Source organism: Lissotriton vulgaris, chromosome 2_1 (assembly GCF_964263255.1).
Source record: "Lissotriton vulgaris chromosome 2_1, aLisVul1.2, whole genome shotgun sequence".
In the NCBI taxonomy this organism is placed as follows: Eukaryota; Metazoa; Chordata; class Amphibia; order Caudata; family Salamandridae; genus Lissotriton; species Lissotriton vulgaris.
In genome coordinates, this window is record NC_141687.1 from 404,189,080 (window position 1) to 404,210,182 (window position 21,103).

The 21,103-nt window shown below is 45.5% G+C and overlaps 1 protein-coding gene across 2 annotated transcripts in view; it reads left to right on the top strand.

The window, feature by feature from the left end:
- The window catches only part of NBEAL1 (neurobeachin like 1), a 916,399-nt gene that overhangs the window by 318,538 nt on the left and 576,758 nt on the right, over positions 1-21,103 (top strand). For both annotated transcript variants that reach the window (XM_086955272.1, XM_086955273.1), the window contains one exon: positions 13,347-13,479. In XM_086955272.1, the coding sequence (XP_086811398.1) occupies positions 13,347-13,479 (133 nt within the window). The remainder of the gene's footprint in view (positions 1-13,346; positions 13,480-21,103) is intronic.

A 21,103-nucleotide genomic window follows, 5' to 3' on the forward strand; every position in this document is an offset into this window, starting at 1 on the left:
TCAGCATTTTATTTCAGAAATGGGGCGAGGGAAATTACATGACGATATCAAACTTATTTGTGAATGGACTGATTAGGTTGTTTGAGAAATGTAAGCGAAATGTAAGCATGCATACAGTCTACTAGAATCTGAAATATTTTGGTGCCAGCAGGTATTGGAGCATGCAGCCTGGGGTCAATGAAGCAAAAACAAGGCACTTTTCCCTTGGCAAGAAGCCGCTCAGTCATATTAAAGCATTGGAGGCTATGTATCTTGCATTTACAAATTGCTCACTAACTCAAGAAGGTTAGGTTGGAATGCATGTCCAGATGGGAGCATGACTTTGTAAGGGAGGTGGCATTGAATGAAAAACAAACACCCTGAAATAATGTATAGACTAATAGCTTGCCAGTCCAACACAAAGAATCGTCAGTGAAGATTTTGATGGGATTACAATTGGCTCGTATTAAATTACATAAAATGTTTGTGGAAACGTCTGACAAATGTTAGAGGGATTGCAATGATGTTGGTATGTTCCTCGACATATGGTCGGGCCCACTCTTGAAAACTTATTGGAAAGAGGTGTTTTCCCCCACAAACTCCATAAGGGACTTTCCAATAGATTCTGACCTTGCTATCACAATTTTTGACCTGCCACCAACTGTGTGGGAGGGCATCACTTCCAGGTACATGGAGGAGGATAAATGGAAGATGACAATTTAGGGCTCTGGGGATCCTCAACATTTGATCGGCTGCATTGATAGCACTATTTCATATAATTGCTTTGTATCAAATGCTTGGAATATCTGTTGCTCCAGGATGGATGAGGGACAATCTGAAATATTGTAATTTTTTTCTTTCTTGTTGCATGATGGACTTATTAGATGGTAGACAGCATTCCATTGTTTTCAAGGTGGACATACCTACATATCTGTTTTTGAAGAAAAAAAAAGAAAAACCTTTACTTTGTGTCACAACCTTGGCATCTACCTTAAGTCCCATCCTTGTTATTCCTCAAGCTTTGTTCATGGGTTTATTAAAGGGTGACTGATGGTGTGACTAAGCTCTTGGAGAGGCTCTGTAGAGTCCTGATAAATGCTGGTTGTGTTGATGAATGATGCCACATGCTTTGACATCTGATTGAGGATGTCTGTGTGCATGATGATTGATGTGCAAATGTTCAATAGTGGTTGTTTGGGTGTATGATTTTTTTGTGTAAAATCTTTTTATTGTTTTCAAACACAAACAATACACATGAGAATGGCTGAGCATGAATACATACCACAAGTTCTCGATAAAGACCATGAGAAACAAGGCATCAATCCCTACTGCCCGGCAGGCCCAAAATAAGGAACCATCTCCAATGTCGGGGTTGCCCACCCGTGGCAGTAACTATGGCTGTTATAGGATACCATCCCAAATCAATACATATCCGTCATAATGCCCCATGCACCAGATCCATTCTCAATGCAACCCCAAATCCCCTACCCAATAGCCACCCACCCACCCGCTGGTGCGTCAACTCTGAGATTGTGTGTAATAAAGTGTGAGATCCAGTCAACAAAGGGGACCATACCTGTCTTCCAATTTACCTCTTGAACAGGTATAATGACCATTAAGGAGGTACCGGGACACCTCACCGCGCTTCCCATCCGTAAGGGGTGGCATTAATCTCCTAGTCCTATTGTTTGGGTGTATGATGGTAAGTGTGTTAGTGCATTGTGTTGGCTGTGCGGGTGTATGATTGTGGCTATGTGGACAGATGGTGTTGGATGTATATACGTATATTGTTGGGTGTGTACTTATCGTTGTGTCTGTCTGATGGAGATATATGGGTGCAAGTTTATCTGCTGGGTTGTATTGGAGGTAGTGTACCTATATCTGAGGTTGTGCAAGAATGTAATGATGGACGTGCAGTCATACATGATTTTTCTGAATGTGGCATATGATGGGTTTCTGGATTTTTGATGTTGGTTGTGTGGGTGTATGATGGTTGCTGTTTTGGCATATGGAATTAGTTTGATTGTATGATGATGAGTGCTTTAGCATTTGCTAGTTGGTGTTCTGGTGAATGTGTTAGGAAAATTGGTGGAATTGTTGTCATAAGAGGGTGGCTATGTTGGTGCGAAATGTTAGTTCTGTGGGCGTATGATTGTGAACGCATATTGGTGTATGAGGATTGTGTTGATGTTTGATGGAATATGATGGTGGGTGTGTTAGCAATTGAAGAGGGTTTTGTGGACATATTGTCATTGGTGTGTTGGCTTTAATGGTGGTTATGTGGATATGAGGTTGGTGAGTGTTAGGTTTGTGGATGCTTGATGGTAGGGATGTTAATGTAAAATGTGTGTTGTGCATACAAATGGTGGTGGGTGTGTTAGCGAATTACAAAATGTGAATTCGTAGAAATAATCAGTGTGCAGCGAGTTGCTATCAACAGTTATGCTATCAGGTCCTGAGTAATTATACATTGATTTGTAAAAGAAACATTTGTGCTTTAACACTCCTAAATACAAGTCCAACATAAAGGTTAGGGGACACTGTGTGTTAGCATATGTGTGAGCAAAAAGGACCTCTGAGGGGGTTGTCCGAAGGAGTGTGTTCTAAATTCTTGGTGCAGCACCAGAGAAGGCTCGGTCATAAGTACTTTTCTTTCAGAAGAGGGCCGGTTTCAGTAATAGATCTCCTTGACTCCAGGAAACACAGCATCCTCCTGATAGTGTGATTTTCAGGGCTAGGTACATTGGTGTTTTGTAATGTATCGCTTTGTGAGTGATACATTCAATTTTTAGTTGTATTCTTGCTTCGTAAGGCAGCTTGTTGAGTGCTTTCAAGTGAGGGGTGATGTGGTTGAATTTTCTGGAGCCCGTTATAAGTCTTGTGGCCATATTGAGACAAGCTTTTAGTGGTGCTGTTGAAATGGGGAGACCCTATGTAAGCCCACTCACCCCTTCTGCAGCCTTTCTGTGTACCATCTTGCATCCATTCTCTCTCCATGCTTCACCTTATGGCAAGGGGCTTAGTTACTATTTTTACACCACCCCTGCCTTACACAAGAACTTTGGTAGATCATGGCCACAATCCCCACCTTGTATTGCTCCGGGCAAATAGGCATGGATATGGTATGGTGTAGCTGCAGGTATCTGTAAAACTGGCTACGGTGTAACTGATAATCACACTGTAGCTCCTGAAATGATTTTAGCACTGAGCCCCGCATGATATTTACCAATGTGGAGATCCCTATGTCAGCCCACTTTTGCAACCCTAAGGCCTCTTGTCGAAGGAGGCTACCCTTACACAAGGGAGTTCCCTTTTTCAGTTTCCTTCACTAGCCCATCCGGCAGAGAGACCACCTCCACGTAAGTATGACAACCTAAGTCTACATGGGGAGGGTATCCAGCCCCCTCCCACTGTATAGGAAGTCCAGCAAAGATGTATCGTCCATCTCTCTGTCGGGTATGGGGGATCATTTTGTGGACCATCCCACCAATAATGAATAATTAATCAGTGGGAGGCAGCATAGTAGGATTGCACATCAACTGAAGCAATGCCTGCCACAATATGTCCACTGGAAGGACATCCGGAGAGCAATGCGCGTCGCTCCACCCCCCATAGAAAACTGGGTTAAAGCTGCATTTACCTGTCGGAATCACATGGGGAAATAGTTTAGGGATAATTCTGAAGTTGTTAAAGTATGCAGGCTAGTGAGACCATCTTAAAGATTGTTGATCGAACCAGCAGGGATAATGGGAGTGGGGACCAGGCCTTCACTTTCCCATTAAAGTGCGAAAATGTTGGAGCCACATTGCGAGTCCATGTGGCAGTGGGATTCTGAGAAATTAACATTGCTAAGTCCTTGAACTGATTTGTGGGTAGCGTTAACTGTGATGCACATTCCATGTCACCGGCTGCCCCACCTAAAGGGAACACTACTGATTTCCTACTGTTAATATATAACCCGGAGATCTCGCCAAACACCGGCATAATCTGTAAGATATGAGGTTCAGATGTCCTTGGATTCATAATGAAGAACAGAACATCTTCTGCATATAGAACTATCCTGTTAGACTACTAATCGGACCACTCAAAGCCCCGTACCTGGACATCAACTCTCTTCCAGGTGGCCAGCTGCTCCACGACCAGGGCAAATAGCAGGGGGGACAATGGGCACCCACGTCTGGTGCCCCCATGGATCTGGAAAGGATTAGAGACCGCACCTGCAACCCGAACAGAGACTGTTAGGTTGGATAGAGAAGGCGGATATAGGAAAGAAACCGTGAGTCCACATTGATGCTCCGAAGAAGAGGGAACAAATACTCCTAGCTAAATCGAATCAAAGGCTTTATCTATGTCAGCTAGTAGCATTGCCGCTGGTCTTCCTATTCTGATACGCCTTGGTGAGGGCATTATAAACTTGTTGAATATTGTGTCAAGTGGCCCTATGCTACACAAATCCTTCCTGGTCAGGGTGAACTAGGTCGGACAGATATCTCATTTATCTGTTGGCCAAGGATTTAGCGAGGAGTTTCACCTCAACATTGAGGAGAGAGATTGGGAGATAGTATGAGTGGTCTTCAGGTGGGCACCCAGGTTTAAGAAAGATGACTTATCCTTGTGCTGCCAGTCTGGTGGAATCAGGGATTCCTCCAGCGCCCCTTGGAGGACCACTAATGGGTAATTCCCGAACTGCGGCATATAGGCTTTAAGAAATTCATTAGGCAAACCATTAGGCCCTCGGGCTCTTGCAGTCTGCAGCTCCATCAGGGCAGCGGATAATTCTTCTTCAGATCATCTCGTCTAGCATCAAACCGAGACCATGGGAGCAGAGCCTTAACGGATTCAACTATTTGGTCAATATCCACCCTACCTCTCCAAAACATATAGCTCTCCATAATATGCAGTGAAGCTGTGAGCAACCTCATTGGGACAACAATCCACCAGGAGCGTCCAGCACAATTGGCACCCCTTTGTGGCCTGGCGCAGCCAAGGCAGCATCCTGCTTGATTTGTCTCCCCACTGACAAATGTGGCTCTGCGCAGCCTGCCATGCTTGTTTAACCTAGTCGAGCAACCACTGATACTGTTGTTGGGTCAGGCTCAATTGACGCCGGGCCGCGTTGCTATGTCGACAGCGGCTGCTCTCTTCAAGAGTACGATCTGTGCCTCAAGATCTACCAGCTTGTGTGTTTTACGCTTACGTTCACCAGCGCAGAAACTAATATCCTCCCCTTGAAGTGTCGGTTTGAGGGCCTCCCATAGTACCATCATGGAGGGCGTTATGTCTTCATTAATGGAGAAGTAGTCTGTGATGGACCAATAGAGTAGCGCCTTGTACAACGGGTTCTGCAAGTGACAGAACTTGTGTTCTTTTACCCTGCTTTTATTCTCGCCATTGCTGCGACCCCCCCCTGGCCCTTACTGCACTATAATACAAAGTAAAGCACCGCTACTTAGCGGGTCCGGGCTCCCGGGTTCCTCGAGTCACGTGATTCCTTCGTGACGACGCCATCTTGGGAAGGCTGGTTCCTTCCTGCTGGGGGTTAGCGCGCTAGCGCTTGTTCCGCCACTCGCCTATTTAATGCTCGCTTCTGACGTAGCGGTCTAGCGCAGCGGTCGCGCCCTCGCTACGCCTGAGTCTCGCCAGAGTCCTGCCCGTCTGCGCCCGTCAGCGCTAAGGCAGGTCTAGGGCCGGGGACTCTGGACCTTTTAGTATGATATCTGCGGAGATCCTGCGTTCTATACGACATCAGGTATGTGATTCCTGCGCTGGCTCTTTGGATCCTCTTAGCGGTCCTTTTCAATGCCCTACTTGCTCTTTTAAACTTCCTTTGCCACTGTGCATTAACAGTCTTCAGTCGAAGCCCCCGCCTACTATTCTACCGACAGATACTATAAGCATAGTTAATCAATCCACCCTTAAAGTATTTCATCTGAATGTTAGATCCATGTCTTGTCATTCCCAAGAAGTCTTTTCTTTGATCTCAGATGACAATCCGGACATTTTCTTTTTTACGGAAACCTGGCTACATGACCAATCCATGGCGGTCATTAATCTAGCACTTCCTGCGGGTTACATTTTGCACTCCCTCCCACGTAAAACCAGAGGAGGAGGCATTGCAGTTGCGATAAAAACCTGTTATCCCTGCATCTGGAAACCTGTCACCATAGCTGGTTGCGAGAGTGCTCTCTTCAACATCTCAGTGAATCCCCACTTCACATTCACGAGACTTCTAATCTATAGACCACCTGGGCCTGATGCCGCGTTTCGTCAAAGCCTCCCTGAGGTGATTTCTTCTTTGGCCCTGAAAACCGCCAACTTCACGGTTATCGGCGACCTCAACCTGCATATGGATGCTCCTCTTTCAAACTCGATCCATAGTTTGCTGGCTGACTTGGAGGCATTCCAACTGACCCAATTGGTACAATTTCCAACCCATACAGGCGGTCATTTATTAGATCCCATCCTGACCAACCTCTCTCCGAACATTTCAGTACTCCATCCCAGGCCTATGGCATGGACTGACCATCATCTTATTGAATTTCATATCACAACTTCCTTTTCTCCATCTAAGAACAATTCTTCTGCCAGTCTTAGACGCCCCTGGAGAAACTTAAACTTAGAGCATTTCCATCAGCTCCTGTTGAAATTTCATCCTTCACCCCCTACTGAAGTTTCTAGCGGCTATGACAGTTTCTGTGAGTGGTTAAATCACTCACTAGACTTACTTATTCCGGCTAAGTGGAGCAAGACCAGATCGAGTCCCTCCAACCCCTGGTATAATGACTCGCTTAAAACACTTAAAATCTCCTGTAAAAAGGCAGAACGCGCATGGCGCAAAACGTATGATACTGACCTCAAGGCAGCCTATAGGGCTTGCACTAGAGTGTATCATCGGGCTATATGCACGGCCAGGGCTGTGTTCTACTCCTTGGAGATAAAGAACAGCACCAACCCCACCAAGGTCATTTTCAGGGTGTGTAAGGACCTTACTGGTAAAAGGATTGATACTGCCGCTCTCCAACCTTCCATGTCACACTGTGAGAATTTAGCCTTATTTTTTGTAGAAAAGGTGGAGGCTATCTACAAGTCGTTTGCCCAGCTCCCCATTGCGGAGACTAGCCCTATGTCTCTGGTCCATAAACCACTGCTGGTCATTCCGAGCCCGACCTTGGATGAATTCATTGCCCTGACGACTAAAGTTAAATCCGGCTCCCCGGACGACCCCATGAGACCCAATCAGTTTCGGGAATTCGCTGAAGGCTGCTATCCTGCTCTACATGGCCTTATTAACTTATCCTTCAGCTCGGGTAGTGTCCCTAAAGCTTGGAAACAGGCGACGGTGATTCCGATCCTTAAAAAACCCGCCCTTGATCCTACCAAGCCTGAACACTACCGACCTATATCACTTCTTCCTTGGCCAGCTAAATTGGCAGAAGCTCACGCTAATGCTATATTATCTTCTCATCTGCAGGAAGCTAATATATTGGATAATTCCCAAAATGGATTTCGTGCTGGCCACAGCACAGAGACTGCTCTCCTGGCTGTGGTGGAACACATCAGGCACTTGATGGATCTGGGTCAGACGGCGGCACTGATCCTTTTGGATCTCAGTGCCGCATTCGACACCGTGTCTCACCAGATTCTGCTACACCGCCTGATGGAAGCCGGAGTTGGAGAGGTGGCACTTGAGTGGTTTCGCTCCTTTCTTCAGGATCGTGCCTTTAAGGTTTCCACTCCTCCTTTTGTTTCTGCCCCCCGCCCTATACTCCAGGGTGTCCCCCAAGGGTCGGCCCTAAGCCCTACCTTGTTCAATTTATATGTCCAGCCATTAGCGGAGGTAGCCCACAGCTTTGGTCTCTCCTTAGTGTCATACGCCGATGACACGCAGCTGGCGGTGGCACTCAATGGCGATTCCAACATGGATGCCTCCACCTTTCAGTCAGCCCTTAAAGCTCTGGCAGGTTGGTTGGCAAATAATCGGCTTCAACTTAATGCCTCTAAGACCGAGGTCATTATTTTTGGTAGGGAAAGTGAATTATGGGGAGATCAGTGGTGGCCGTCCGATCTTGGCCCTGTCCCCACCCCTGTGGCAGAGGTTAGAAACCTCGGGGTGTGGTTTGACAATAAGCTTTCTTTCACGTCCCACACAAAACGAGTGGCCGGTACTTGCTTTGGTACTCTGCAGTGTCTCCGACCTATCTTCAAGTTTTTCGACGCGGAGACTAGACAGATTATTGTTCAAGCCCTGGTTCTCACCAGACTGGATTACGCCAGTTCCCTGTTTCTGGGCCTAAACCAGGCTGAGCTATCTCGCCTACAGAGGGTCCAGAATGCGGCGGCTAGGATGCTTGTTGGCCTTCCATAGTTTGTCTCGGCTCGTCGGACCATTCAGGATCTTCATTGGCTGCCGGTGGGGCAGAGAATTAAGTTCAAAGCTCTCTGCTTAACCTTTAAAATTCTCAAAACAGCCTCCCCCCCTATCCTTGCACAGACCATTCAGCACTATGTTCCCACCAGAGCTCTTCGCTCTGCCGGATCTAATCTGGCTATAGTGCCACGGTTTAAAAAATCAAGGTTGGGCGGCCGCTCCTTTTCTGTGCTGGCAGCATCCCTCTGGAACTCTCTGCCAGCTCCATTGCGCTCCATTCCTGAGTTGCTTCCTTTCAGGAAGGCACTTAAAACCTTCCTTTTTGCTACAATTTAGGCCCTCCTTTTAACTTCTTCTATTTTTTCTGTCGTGTTGTGTTGTTATTCTCCAAGCGCCGGGACGCCACTTTGCTGCGGCATCCGTGCGCTATACAAAAACCAAATAACATAACATAACAGGGCGGCTTAACCCCTCAAAATGGAGGATGCGTAGGGCCCACATGAAACTAAGGGCCCCCGGGGAGTGATCAGACAACCCTCTCGGCAGTATATCTACTTCAGATACTCTGTGTATGTATCGAGTAGAAATTAGCAGGTCGTCCAACCGAGAAAAGGAACCAAGAACTGCTGATTAGTACGTATATCCAGCTTCAACCGGATGGTATGCCCTCCAAGCATCAGTCCAACCCAGCGTGAATACCAGAGACTGAAGCCTGGACCCCAGTATCTCAGCCCCTCCTCCTCTAGTGGGCCACTTGTCAATCTCTGGGTGAAGTATGCCATTCCAGCTCTCACCCACTACAGACAGACCTCCTAGTAATTCTTCCCACAAGCTGATGACACAGTCAGCAAAATTTTGTCAGAAAGGGGGAGGCATATACACTACCCAATGTGAGTGGCTCCCCATATAATGTACAGGTCACTATTGTGTATCTGCCATAATCATCTACCCATGCTCTAGTGAACTTAAAGGGAACCCTACGAAGAAGTAGAATGCCTGTACCCCGTGATGCTCTCTTAAACCCAGAGTGAAATATTTGTGTATACCCATACTGAGCCAAGCAGGGAACTTTGGAACCCAAGAGATGCTTTTTCAGTAGTAAAAGACTGTCTGCCCCTAGTCTATTGGCCTGCTTCAACACAGCGCTGCGCTTAATCTGATCAAGAAGTCCTTGTACATTTGATGTAAGAACACGGAAATGTCCCGTAGGGCCATCAGGGTCTGTATCAGGCATTGGTATTTACGGTGGGTATCCCTGGTGGCTCCTGCATATGGACCTTGTAGGGTGAGAGTGACAGGGCTGGGTATGAACACAACAATAAAAACATGAAAACAAACCTTCCTCCCTCCCCTGTACTTCAATGAACGAGAAGTATAAGCTGTGGAAGAAACCCTCCCCGAAAACCAGAGGAGGACATTGCCAATGGATTCCCATGTCCCTTTCCAAAGAAAGTGTCCTCACTAGAGAAACTGAAACCATTTTATTCTAGGGGTGCAGGCTAATAACATTGCCCACTTTACAAGAATATGTAAGGGATCTACCACTCAGCAGACAGTACTGGCCCAGTCCAGGTTTGTGGTAGTGCTGATTTGGTTCATCATGCTATCAGTTGGCTGCTAACATCCATTGTCTTGGTGTCTGTTCCTCCAGGATGAGCGGGACTGATTACATAGCTCGACCGCGGACTTTTTGGGATGATTGCGCCTGTCGCTCAGGGACGAGTCTTGAGACCATGCGTGGTGGAGTGAGGGGCTTCAGCGAAACAGTGTTATCTGCCCATGTAAACACCTCTTCAGGAGTGTTGAAGAATAAGGTCCATGAGTTGAACACCACCCTCAGGTGGGCCGATTACAGCAATAGATATTGAATTTTGAAGATTCTCTTCATTACGCCGTAAGGATCACATCTCTATTTAAATATTTAAGGATCTTGGTGATTACTTGTTGTGGCCTTGAGCCTGTGGAGGTTTGGGAGGGGGGTTTCTTCACCAGTGTTCTTTGTGCTCTTGTCACTACAAAACAAGGCGAGAGGCACTCCACAGGTACTATTGATCTGAGCCACTGTGTTAGAAACTTTTCTAAAGAAGAACCTACGCATCCCTTGGGAAGTCTACAAAATGCAAGATGTTGCAGCAGGCGCGACCTTCTGCATCCTCAATTCACACTAGCAGTTCCTTTGCCATGACCATCAGTGTAGTGACTTTCTGTTGGAGATCCATCACCGAATCTTCGACATTCTGGTCTCCGCCTCTATGATGTGATCGTCTGCCTTCCTGAGGTCCTGGCGCAGTAGGGTAACATCTGAACCCATTGCTCCTATTATGGCATCCAGCATGTCCCGGGATTGATCAATGGCCTTCAGCAGCGCTGCCCCAGCCAAATCCGTCGTGGCGGTACTGGCAAATTGATCTATGGTGCTCTGTTTGGCCATCGCGCCGAGGTGCTTGTCTTTAGTCATAGCAAAGCTATGGTCCTGCCAGGAGGCTGTATTGGAGTCCTTGATTTGCACGACCCTCCAGGCCCAATTGTATGTCTCCCTGGGGCGGAGTGAGCAGTCGACGATGAATGGGCGGGAGCAGCTAGAGACACCTGAATAAAATCCCACCAGCTGTAACCACATCAACCTAGCCTGACTGCTTCTACAACCAGGGGAGCGACCGCAGTGCAGCTATTTAATGTAGTCCTGGGCCAAGTATTGTGGAGTTCAGCTCGAACTCCAGGCCACAAGTCAATAATTGAGCCAACCCGCCCTGTGGCAGAAAATATGATTCTAGCATCAAAGGGGCCCAACCGGCAGCATCTCCCCTGACCCCTAGTATGCATCTGCGTCCGAGCAGAGCGAGAGATGCAGCTTAGGAGACACTGTGGGGTCTAGTTCACAGTTCTGGCTGCTCCCATATCTAAACATGGTGTCCCAACTGTACGGCCAAGCAGACCTCATAACATGGGGGCTCACAGCACAGGGGGCACTCCTGGTTCTCAGGCAAGACCCCAGTCTTTTTGGCCGTAGCCAGATATAGCACAGCAGCCCAGGCTAGTAAGCAAACAGAGTCTCCCTAGTCTAATATGGCAGATCTAGGTAAGCCCTCATGCAGGGCGCCTCCAAATGTAGGGCCCACTGATATTGGGGCCAGTGCCAGCTCTGGCCCCTCCCGGAGCCAGGTCGGCACACCCTTCCACACGTGGCACGGTCACTTCTGCCATGCAGGCCGTTAAAGGAAATCATGGCAGATCAATGACGAGTCCCAGCTGCCTTCACGCCATGCACCACCTACCGCCAGGTCATGTCTTCAGGCTAAGGTCTCCTTTCGTGCAGCGCCCGTCCCACCACAGTATCCCACGCGGGGGCTCAGTCACAGGGCTGCACTTCCTGTCCAACCTTGCAACCAAGCTGCCGCCAAACCAGACCCTGCCGCGGCCTCCAGGGCTGCGCCGCTCTGAGCCTTCGGTCCACTCTGGCTGCACCAAGGGCCGTCAGCAGTCTTGCGGCACCAGGATGCTCCAGACTGCTTCCGCAGCACTCTAAGCAGTGATGATGGGATATTTAAGAAGATGCAGGCAGGATAATGGCAGATAAAGGGGACGACTGCCCGGGATCTTGCTTTCAATGCCAGCATGTTAGGCAGCTAGGCCACGCACCCCAATATAGTGATAGTGTGACGTGTACTAAATACTCACCTTTTACCTTGTAAAAAAGGCACAGAAGCCACGCTAGGGATCATGGTCGCTAAGCGGAACATTGCACAAAAGTGGGGATCGGCGGAGATACCCTTTCTTGCCTCATGGTGCAGGGACATGGATGCAGCCATGGTAACCGAGAGAACGGTGTTCATCAATCGTGGTTGTCCCCGAAAGTGGAGTAAAATCTGGGGGGCATGGAACAAATTTAGGGGAGACATATGTGATCTACCACAAGACCGGGACGATGAGGGTTCTGAAGTGGAATAATAAAAAAGGCCATGTGGATACTAAGTGGGGTTCAACAACGGATGTGCTGCAATACAGATTGGTGGACAAAAAGTGCTGACTGTGTTTGACTGCATACCGCAGATTTTACAATGTAATACTAGCTCATATTGAAGTTCTGTACTGTGCTATTAATGAAAACAATAAAATTTCTTTAAAAAAAAAGGCACAGAATAACTGAAAGGCCACAAAGCTACTAAAATTCAGGGACCATCTCTTCAGCGGTTTCAGAGTTTCTCATGAAGAAATAATTCATGTGGCAAATTGGATTTTATGGGTGAGTGAAAAACAAGGTTCGGGACCCCATCTCTGTAACATTAGAACTGTTTGACTGATTTTCACCAAATTTGTCATGCTTTTAGATGTTCCCATAATACATTTGTCCCCAAGATCGGTGCAGATTGGTCAAAAAGTGCCAGTCCCATTAAAGATTAAAAAATCTGATTTACTATTAAGTAAGATGCCGGTTCTGTTAAAAAATGATTTATCTCTGTATACATGCGATAGAGAGAAAGAGGTTTATTAGCTAGTTATAAGATTTTAATGAATTTTTACTATCTTGTTTCCTTGGAATATGGACTGTATCTGTGAATTGACTTATGCATTTTTTATCATGTGGTTTTAGTATGCTTTTAGGGTCATGAAAAATGTACCGAATAAAGCTTTTTGAATTTGAATTTGAGCTAGTTATATTCTCTTTACAGTTATTGTAATACAGCTCAAAACAATCTAATCATACTCACTATTTACTGACAGAGTTCTGCCACATTGTCTGTGAAGCTCCTGTGTCCATTTATTTAGTCCATCAGAAAATTGTGAGTTGAGTGAGAAGGCGTGTTGGGGTAAGGTGTGAATGCAAGGGCAAAGATCTTGTTTGAGAGTATAACCGGGGTAATCCTTAAAAGAGAAAACATGTTTGCTTGCCTCTGCCTTCAACATGTCTGGCAGACATGCCTCTAGTTTTAACATGACATTGCATTGACCTGTGTGGATAACCAGCATGCATACCAGCTAATTTTTTATCATGTCGCAGTTTTTTCACAGGTAGTGGGATGGGTTTTGAAGCCTTCATCACTTCATCTGGAGTGTTAGTAGTAGCAGTGTGCACGAAGAAAGAATATGCAACGGTTATGCTACCCGAGCACTGTTTCTGCGATTCCCTCTGGGTATGTCCAGTGTGTCATTGATAACAGACATTTAAACATTTGCTCTTTTGGTATTGACTCTCTCTCTCTTTAGGACAAAAATACATATACTGTTTGATTTAGTAGATTCATACCTACCTTGTAGAGAAAGATTTTTAAGGTAGTCGTTTGACTATATTAAGGTGAATGTCTAGTTACAGTGCGAATAATCTAACCGCACCACTTGGGTCACATTGAGAACCTGCATGTGAAGGTTTTGGCTAGCTTTAGTAGCAGAAACAGAAGCTTTAACAGAAATTGGAAATAGGGGCATCCTCTCTCGAGCCATGTCCCTATTTGAATTCTGAAGCCAATTGAATGCAAATAAATCAAAGGTTTGATAAATGTAATAGTATGTGCTACTGTGAGAAAGTGCCTCTTTTTGCATGGTTAGCCCCCACTTTTTGGATGGTTTTAATGTGGTTTGATTGTTGTGCACAGCGTCCCTGCCATCCAGGTCCCCTGTGCCAGCGCTCCTTCCCTAAAAAGCATATCCCCAATTGTTACGTCTACCCCCTGAAAGTCCCTAGTAAGTGGTACCCCTGTACCTAGAGCTTGGGAGCTGAAGAGGCTCCCCTGGGGCCCCACTCACTGGGACCATGCCACTGCCCTTGTAGCTTGCATGCCTCTGTGTGGGAGAAAACAACAAAGTTGACAGGGCACCCTGCATGGTAGCACCGCCTGGAGGTATAGGTAAGTCACCCCTCTAGCAGGCCTCACAGCCCTAAGGCAGGGTGCACTATACCACAGGTGAAGGCATATTTGCATGAGCATATATGCCCCTACAATATTGCAGTCCATTCCTTTATATTGTAAGTGCCAGTGAAGCCATAGAGAGAAGATGGGCTGGAAACTCGACAACTCCAGTTCCACAGCACCATGATGGCTTATCTAAACAGAGGAGTGTTTGGTACCAAACTACTCCTCTTAATAAATTGACAAGGATGCCAGTGTGTGATTTATTGAACCATGTACACAGAGGGCACCTCAGAGGTGCCCCCTGAAAACCTCTGACCGGCTTTAGGCAGCCAGCCACTTCCAGACTTTTTTCTGGACCCCTGGGTAGAGAGCCTTTGTGGCCAGAAACAATGCACATTCTAGGCAGAAGTATTTATTTATTTACAAAGTTTTATATATCACTGGCTAGACCCGAAGGTATCAGAGTGCTTTACATGAGGATCAGCAAGTTACATGATACAAAAAAGTTACATCAGTTGCAGGAATAAAGTATAGGCATAGGAGAAAAACATGAAATAACACAATAAAATAGTTTGCTAGCGTGTAGAATAGCAAAGACACGCTTCTTGTAGGGAAAGGAATACAGGTGAGGTGAAAGCAGATAAATTCAAGCAGACCTGCAGGGGGAAAGTATTTACAGGGGAACAAAGCAGACCAGGAGTAAGGTAAAAGGCAAGCAAAACCGTGAAAAACATTGTCCGATGTCCGGCTTGGTAGGTGACAGCCAAGGGGGTGAACCAGAGCCAGACTCCTCTATAGCTGCATGGGACAACTCCACCGGCCAAGGGTACTCAGGCTCCACAGTAAGTACAAACAGTTAATTGGTTAAACAGGTAGGTGGTAGTTACTGGATAATAGATAGGGGAGGTGGAGGAGGGAAGGAAGCATGACAGGGAGAAAGAGGAAGAACTCTGTCCATGTCCGTCTGGGTAGGTGAAGGCTGAGGGGGTGAACCAGAGCCAGACTCCTCTATTGCTGACTAAACAGCTCAATCGGGCATTGTGTCACATCTCCTCCCCCAGGATAGACCAGTGTTTGAAGGGGGAAGCTTCAAGGGATCTGCTGCCTTTGTAATTGCGACCCCCAGCCTCTACTACCAGTACCAGATGGCAGTGCCTGGTTTACACCCCCTTTTTCGGCGGGAAAACCATCGGGAAAACTCTGGAGAATAGGTGTGCACATCTTTCAGTCCCCGCCATCTTGAAGATAGGAAGACCCTCAAATCAAGGCTAGGTTAATGGTGGCATAATAGAGGGGGAGTCACCCCAGGTAAGGTGCTCATTGGCCCTACCTACTACTCCCCTAAAACGTCTCTTAAATTTAGTAATTAGGTGGCTCCCCCAGACCTAGAAACTAGATCTGCGATGACCTAAGAAGCAAGAAGACGACCCTGCAGAGAAGAATGAAGATGGCGACTGCCTTGCCCCCGGCTCTACTGGCATGTCTCCAGCTTCTGCGAACCTGCGACCAGTCTTGCAGCCAGCTACCTCTGAAAACCCTGGGAGGACTGCTGCCTTCGAAAAAGACTCGAGTCTCCCATGGACCTGTACAGAAGAAACCGACTCCAAGGACTCTGGATCCAGCTGGAACCATGATCCCTGCCCACTCTGCACCTGACACCCACGGCCCAAGTCTGAGTGGCTCACGTGCAGTGAAGTATCCCCAGCGATCCTGACCTCGTGTCCAGTGTTGGCTGGCCTCCCCTGCTCTCCATGGCGGCGCCTGCAGTGTGAATCCAGAGGATCCCCCTGACCGCAACCCGCTCTGGTAAGAAGACTCAGACGTTGTAAGTCACCCCTGCACCCGAAGCCTCTGGGCCTTAGTGAGCTGAACTGACTGTGCCTGTACGACCCCCTACATCTCTGCTTACCTCTGCTGTTGTTGGTCTTCCTCGTGCTCTGCAGCCAGCCACCCCTGTGCCGCTGGTGGTGTACGTTTGGTGCTGTTTTGTGCACTCCCCCCGCCCCCCACTTGTGCTTCACTTAATCCCCAAAGCTTGGCCCCTGCAATCGATTTACCTACCGGCAAGCAGTGTGGCTCCAGGCACCCCCAGTCTTCATTGGAAAGGATTGGGCCAACTCTGATTTTGACCTCTGCACCCGGCCACTCCTGTGCCGCTGGTGGTGCAGTTTTGACACTCACCTGACCTATGCCCCTTGCTGACTTTGGGTCCCGAAGACTGGAATTTTAAGTGCTCCAATTACCTGTTTAACCGTGATTTTGTTTTCCCCATAGGATAGCATTGACCTGTTCTGAAAAGTTTCTCAATGTCAATTTTTCAAAGTGAAAGTTATTTCTGTTTATAACCCTACTTACCTTACTACGAAGATAAGGTCAAAGGAATTTTTATAAGAAAAGCAGGGAAATTTAAGTAAAAAGCCCCACTGAGTGTACTTTGATCAGTTTCTCTGCAGTAATGCAGGACAGATTTGAGCAACAGCACTCCACTAATGGTCTTAGAGCACAGCGGTTTTCTCAACTAATGAAAATTATTTGGCAAATTCACTTTTTACAGCCTTTTGGACATTGTTTAATATATTTTGTAATGGATACATCATTCTTCAGAAATGTTTTTTCTTCTACAATGGCTCTTTTAGGCCATTAGGGACTCCTGCAACTCATCCTCTAGATATTGCATATATCACGTGTTTTGTCATATGTTTGTCTTCCAATGGCTTTTAATATTTATGCATTATCAATAATTTGATGTAAAAGATATATTTGTATACAATGAATATTCGAAAAAATCAAAAAAATGAAAACATAAATTTTCAGGATAAAATAAATATATACAAAAGAACACTTATAACCTGGTGAGTGCTGAGTTCATCTGTTAGTATATGTTGGTTACTATATTATTTGTGGTTCATTACATTTGTGTTGTCACTTAACTATAGACCTTTACCAAATAGTATATTAGGCACCAGCTGGTTGGCCATCGGTTCCTGTTTTTCCATACCTCAAAAACTCTGTTACAGAGCCCTCTGCAAGCCATTAGGGAGCAGGGCCCTGAATTGTTTCCGCCTAAAGCCTGCAGCGAGACCTAAGTAATCCATTTCACCCACACGTAAGTCACTTGTCAAAGAACAATTTCCCAAAAGATGTTCCCTCAAGATCCCAATGCTAACACAGATAAGACTTGAATTTCCAGGTCTAGCACCCGATTCTGCGTAGTTCGAGGCTTTCCAGGTTGCAAAGCTGGACCTGTTCTGGAGGTCTAATACACCTACTGGACCACCCTAAAACCAGGAGTGCGGTAGTACTGACTTGGCCGTTCCAGCGGCTCCGACCTCAATGCCTCTCAACACTGTATCTCTACGAGCTATGTCCAAAGCGCCAAAAGGAAGTTGCAGCATAAAAATGGCAAACTTTCCCACCCTCCGTTTGGTTGGATTCTTCCTCCCCCCCCCCAATGCAGATATTGCCCATGGGGCATACTACAACCTCACTTTCAAAGTTGTAGTCCCCAGAAGACATAATTCATGTGGCAAGAGAAACGTTAATACAAATCTTAACATTTTAATTCCTCCTTAGAGCTCAGAGATTTGCACAGATCGAGGCAATTGTTGTCTCTGACTCTTGCAAATCCTGGTAATGATTATGGCCATTCAGAAGATGACAATTGATAGGCTGTCCACATCATTCCCAATTATAATACTGATGCTGGCATGTATATAGATGTAAGGAATGCAAAAGGCCTGAACAGTTTATCAGACAGGAACATGCCTTTCCTTTCTAGCCATGCTTCAAAGTTAGTTTCCTCATTTACAACTGTATTATGACTGTATTATAAAAAGCAGTTGAGGCGTTGAAATTCACTTTTCCATCTACAGAGGCGAGGTCTACCATTTTGACTGACATTTTGCAACCTTCCACATTAGTTAATGAGCCATTGTTTCCATTCAGTGAGTCCCTCCTGGATCCCGTCATTACTGCATGGGATAAACACTCTCTGGGCCCAGCAGTTCAGATATACCCAGGTGCATATGTCTGATCAGGATCACCTACACTGTGGCCTTTCAACCATCACAGGAACGTCTTATTGTCCAAATGTTGTCCTTGAAGCAGATTCTGAATTTCTTCCACACTGCACCTCGTGATAGAGAGTGGAAGAATGTTGACTCTTTCGGCAGTAAGATCTTTTCTTGTGGCAGCTTGATTCTCCATACTGTAAACGCCACCTGCCACAATATTTTAATGTAATATGGAAACTCATGGTGATCATTTTGTTAGACTCACATGTAGAAGGGTTCTCAAACCCGATCTATGATAGTTTGAATGAATGCAAACATATCTGTGGATACTGTTGCTTGATGCTTGGTCTCTGCTATCTTGCTGTGCTGCCGTACTTAGATCCATCCCACTGGCTTCACTGAAGATATCTAAGCCATGGTTATGGACATGACCTTCGATGGTGAGCGGCTGATCGGAGAGAAATCGGACTCCTTCTTGGAGCACCTCTGAAAAAGTAGAGCTTCAGCTTGCGAGCTGGGCCTTGCCTCGACAGCTCAGCAATTCTACCAACAATATAGAAAATTATGTCACTACTTCAGGGTAGTACAGTCATGATGGAGACAAACATCTCAGCCTGTTTAGACACCCCAAGAGCACTGCTTCTTTTGGGGATAGGTTGGATTTAGGGTACAAAATCAACAGCAGCTACAACAGATGCAGTCTGCACAATTGTAGTCTCATCTTCGATCTTCACCATCTGAACTTGTTTATTCTACCCAACAAGTTCAATTCAATTCAAAAATCTTTATTCGAATTTTTGCAAATTCATAAAAACAATACAGACAATCCCAATTCGAATTACATTTTACAAAAATTAAAACAGCAGTATTAAAAAAAAGAAAAACAATTTATAAATATAGGTCTCAAATTTACTAAGGGTTCTCCATTGTTTTACGAACATGGGTAATAACTCTTAGAAAAGTGCTTGTGTGGAATATCAACTCTTCATTATTCAGAGTCAACAACATCAAATTTGATTCCTCTAGAGAAAGTGGTCTGTGCTTTTTAAAATACGGTTCTAAAAACCATTTAAAATATTTTTGATAAAATTTACAAAAGAAAAGGAAATGTAAATCAGTTTGCGCACTCAAGTCATCACATGGGCACAAATTGTTTTCAGATTTTAAAAAGGTATAGCCTAATGGAAAACATAACAAAAATCTCACAGTCCCTGCCCTAAGGCGGAAAAGCAGAGATCTTTCCCACTTTGTCATTGGGAGCGTAAGATACAAGGGGATTGATTGCATATACAGATCTTTGTTCACATAAGCCTGGATTGTAGGTTTAATTAATTCTCTTGCTGATCTTTCTTCTTTATAAAGTGCGTACAGTGCAAATTTTAAGTCGTTTTTGTCTTTGGGGTTAATTTTGCTTGGGTCAAGGAAAAGGTGTCCTTTGCCTTCACAGCTCAGTAATTCTACCAACAATATAGAAAATTATGTCACTACTTCTGGGTAGTACAGTCATGATGGAGACAAACATCTCAGCCTGTTTAGACACCCCAAGAGCACTGCTTCTTTTGGGGATAGGTTGGATTTAGGGTACAAAATCAACAGCAGCTACAACAGATGCAGTCTGCACAATTGTAGTCTCATCTTCGATCTTCACCATCTGAACTTGTTTATTCTACCCAACAAGTTAAATATGCTGTTTATGAGCCAAGTGCTGCTCTCCCTGAACGAGGGAGATCACAGATAAAAGGGAGATGATTATGAGATTTCTGACTCAGACTCTGATCTCAGTTCTTCAGGCTTTGCAATTTGCATGGCCTTGTGCATTCTGTTGGTCCCTTACAAAAGATTACAGATCAGGGCCCTACAGTAGTGTCTGAGTCGCAGTTGCTCCATCATCAGGAGAGACTCATGGCTTAAATGCAGATCCTTCACTTTGTTCTTCTGATAGTGCGCTAGTAGATTGACCTCTTTGGTCGGTCTACTGTTCAGTTGCCACAAGCCCGGGCTGCCATGGTCTTGGATGACTTCTCACTGGACATGATTGTTCACTTGGGCGACATGATGGCATGTGGCCTTTTATTAGTCAGAGCAGCGCTTACACATACATTTGCTTGTGATGCGGTAAGTATGTCCTGCCATGTCAGTGCTTTTTCTTTTTATCTAAAGGTACATCATCCAGATTTTCTTGGATCACACCATCACCAGCATCCATTATATCCACATAAATGGAGGTTTGGGGTCATGAACTGGGAATTTTCCCAGTTGTGGCTCCTCTTGCAGGTGCCCTCAATAGCATGGCTTATGCTCCCAGCCCCCTCTCACGGTAAGACCACTATTGGAAGTTGCATGCCAAAGTGATGGAGGTGATCATCTCTAGATTATGGTTTCCATTTGTTGAACTATTTGCCATGGCCCAGAACATAACTTTTCCTCAGTTTAGTGCCATAAACTTCCTTGTGAAAGTGTCCAAAGACACCCCTCTCTGTTTGTCTTCAGGTTCAACTTGTCTATGGGCCTTTTATATTTGAAAAACAACAACCTAGGCAACTAATATTTAAAACACAATAACAATAGAAATGAACAATTGGCTACAGCTGGCTACAAAACATGGTATTTTATCAAGTAATTAAAAAAGTTTAACAAATCAGTGACATAACACAATAGTCAGGTTAAAATTTCACAGAACACATTTTTGTAAAAAACATTATACAAAAGTTAAATGCAAACACAAGTTAAAAATTATCTCTAGTAGATAGGTGGCACAATGAGTCTCTACGCGCGTTTCGGCGGCCAGCGCCTTCTTCCTGGAGCAGCCACGCAAATTCTATAAAATGAAAGTATATATAGAATACATAATTATACATTTTGAAAATAATATGTTTATACAAATTAAAATTCTA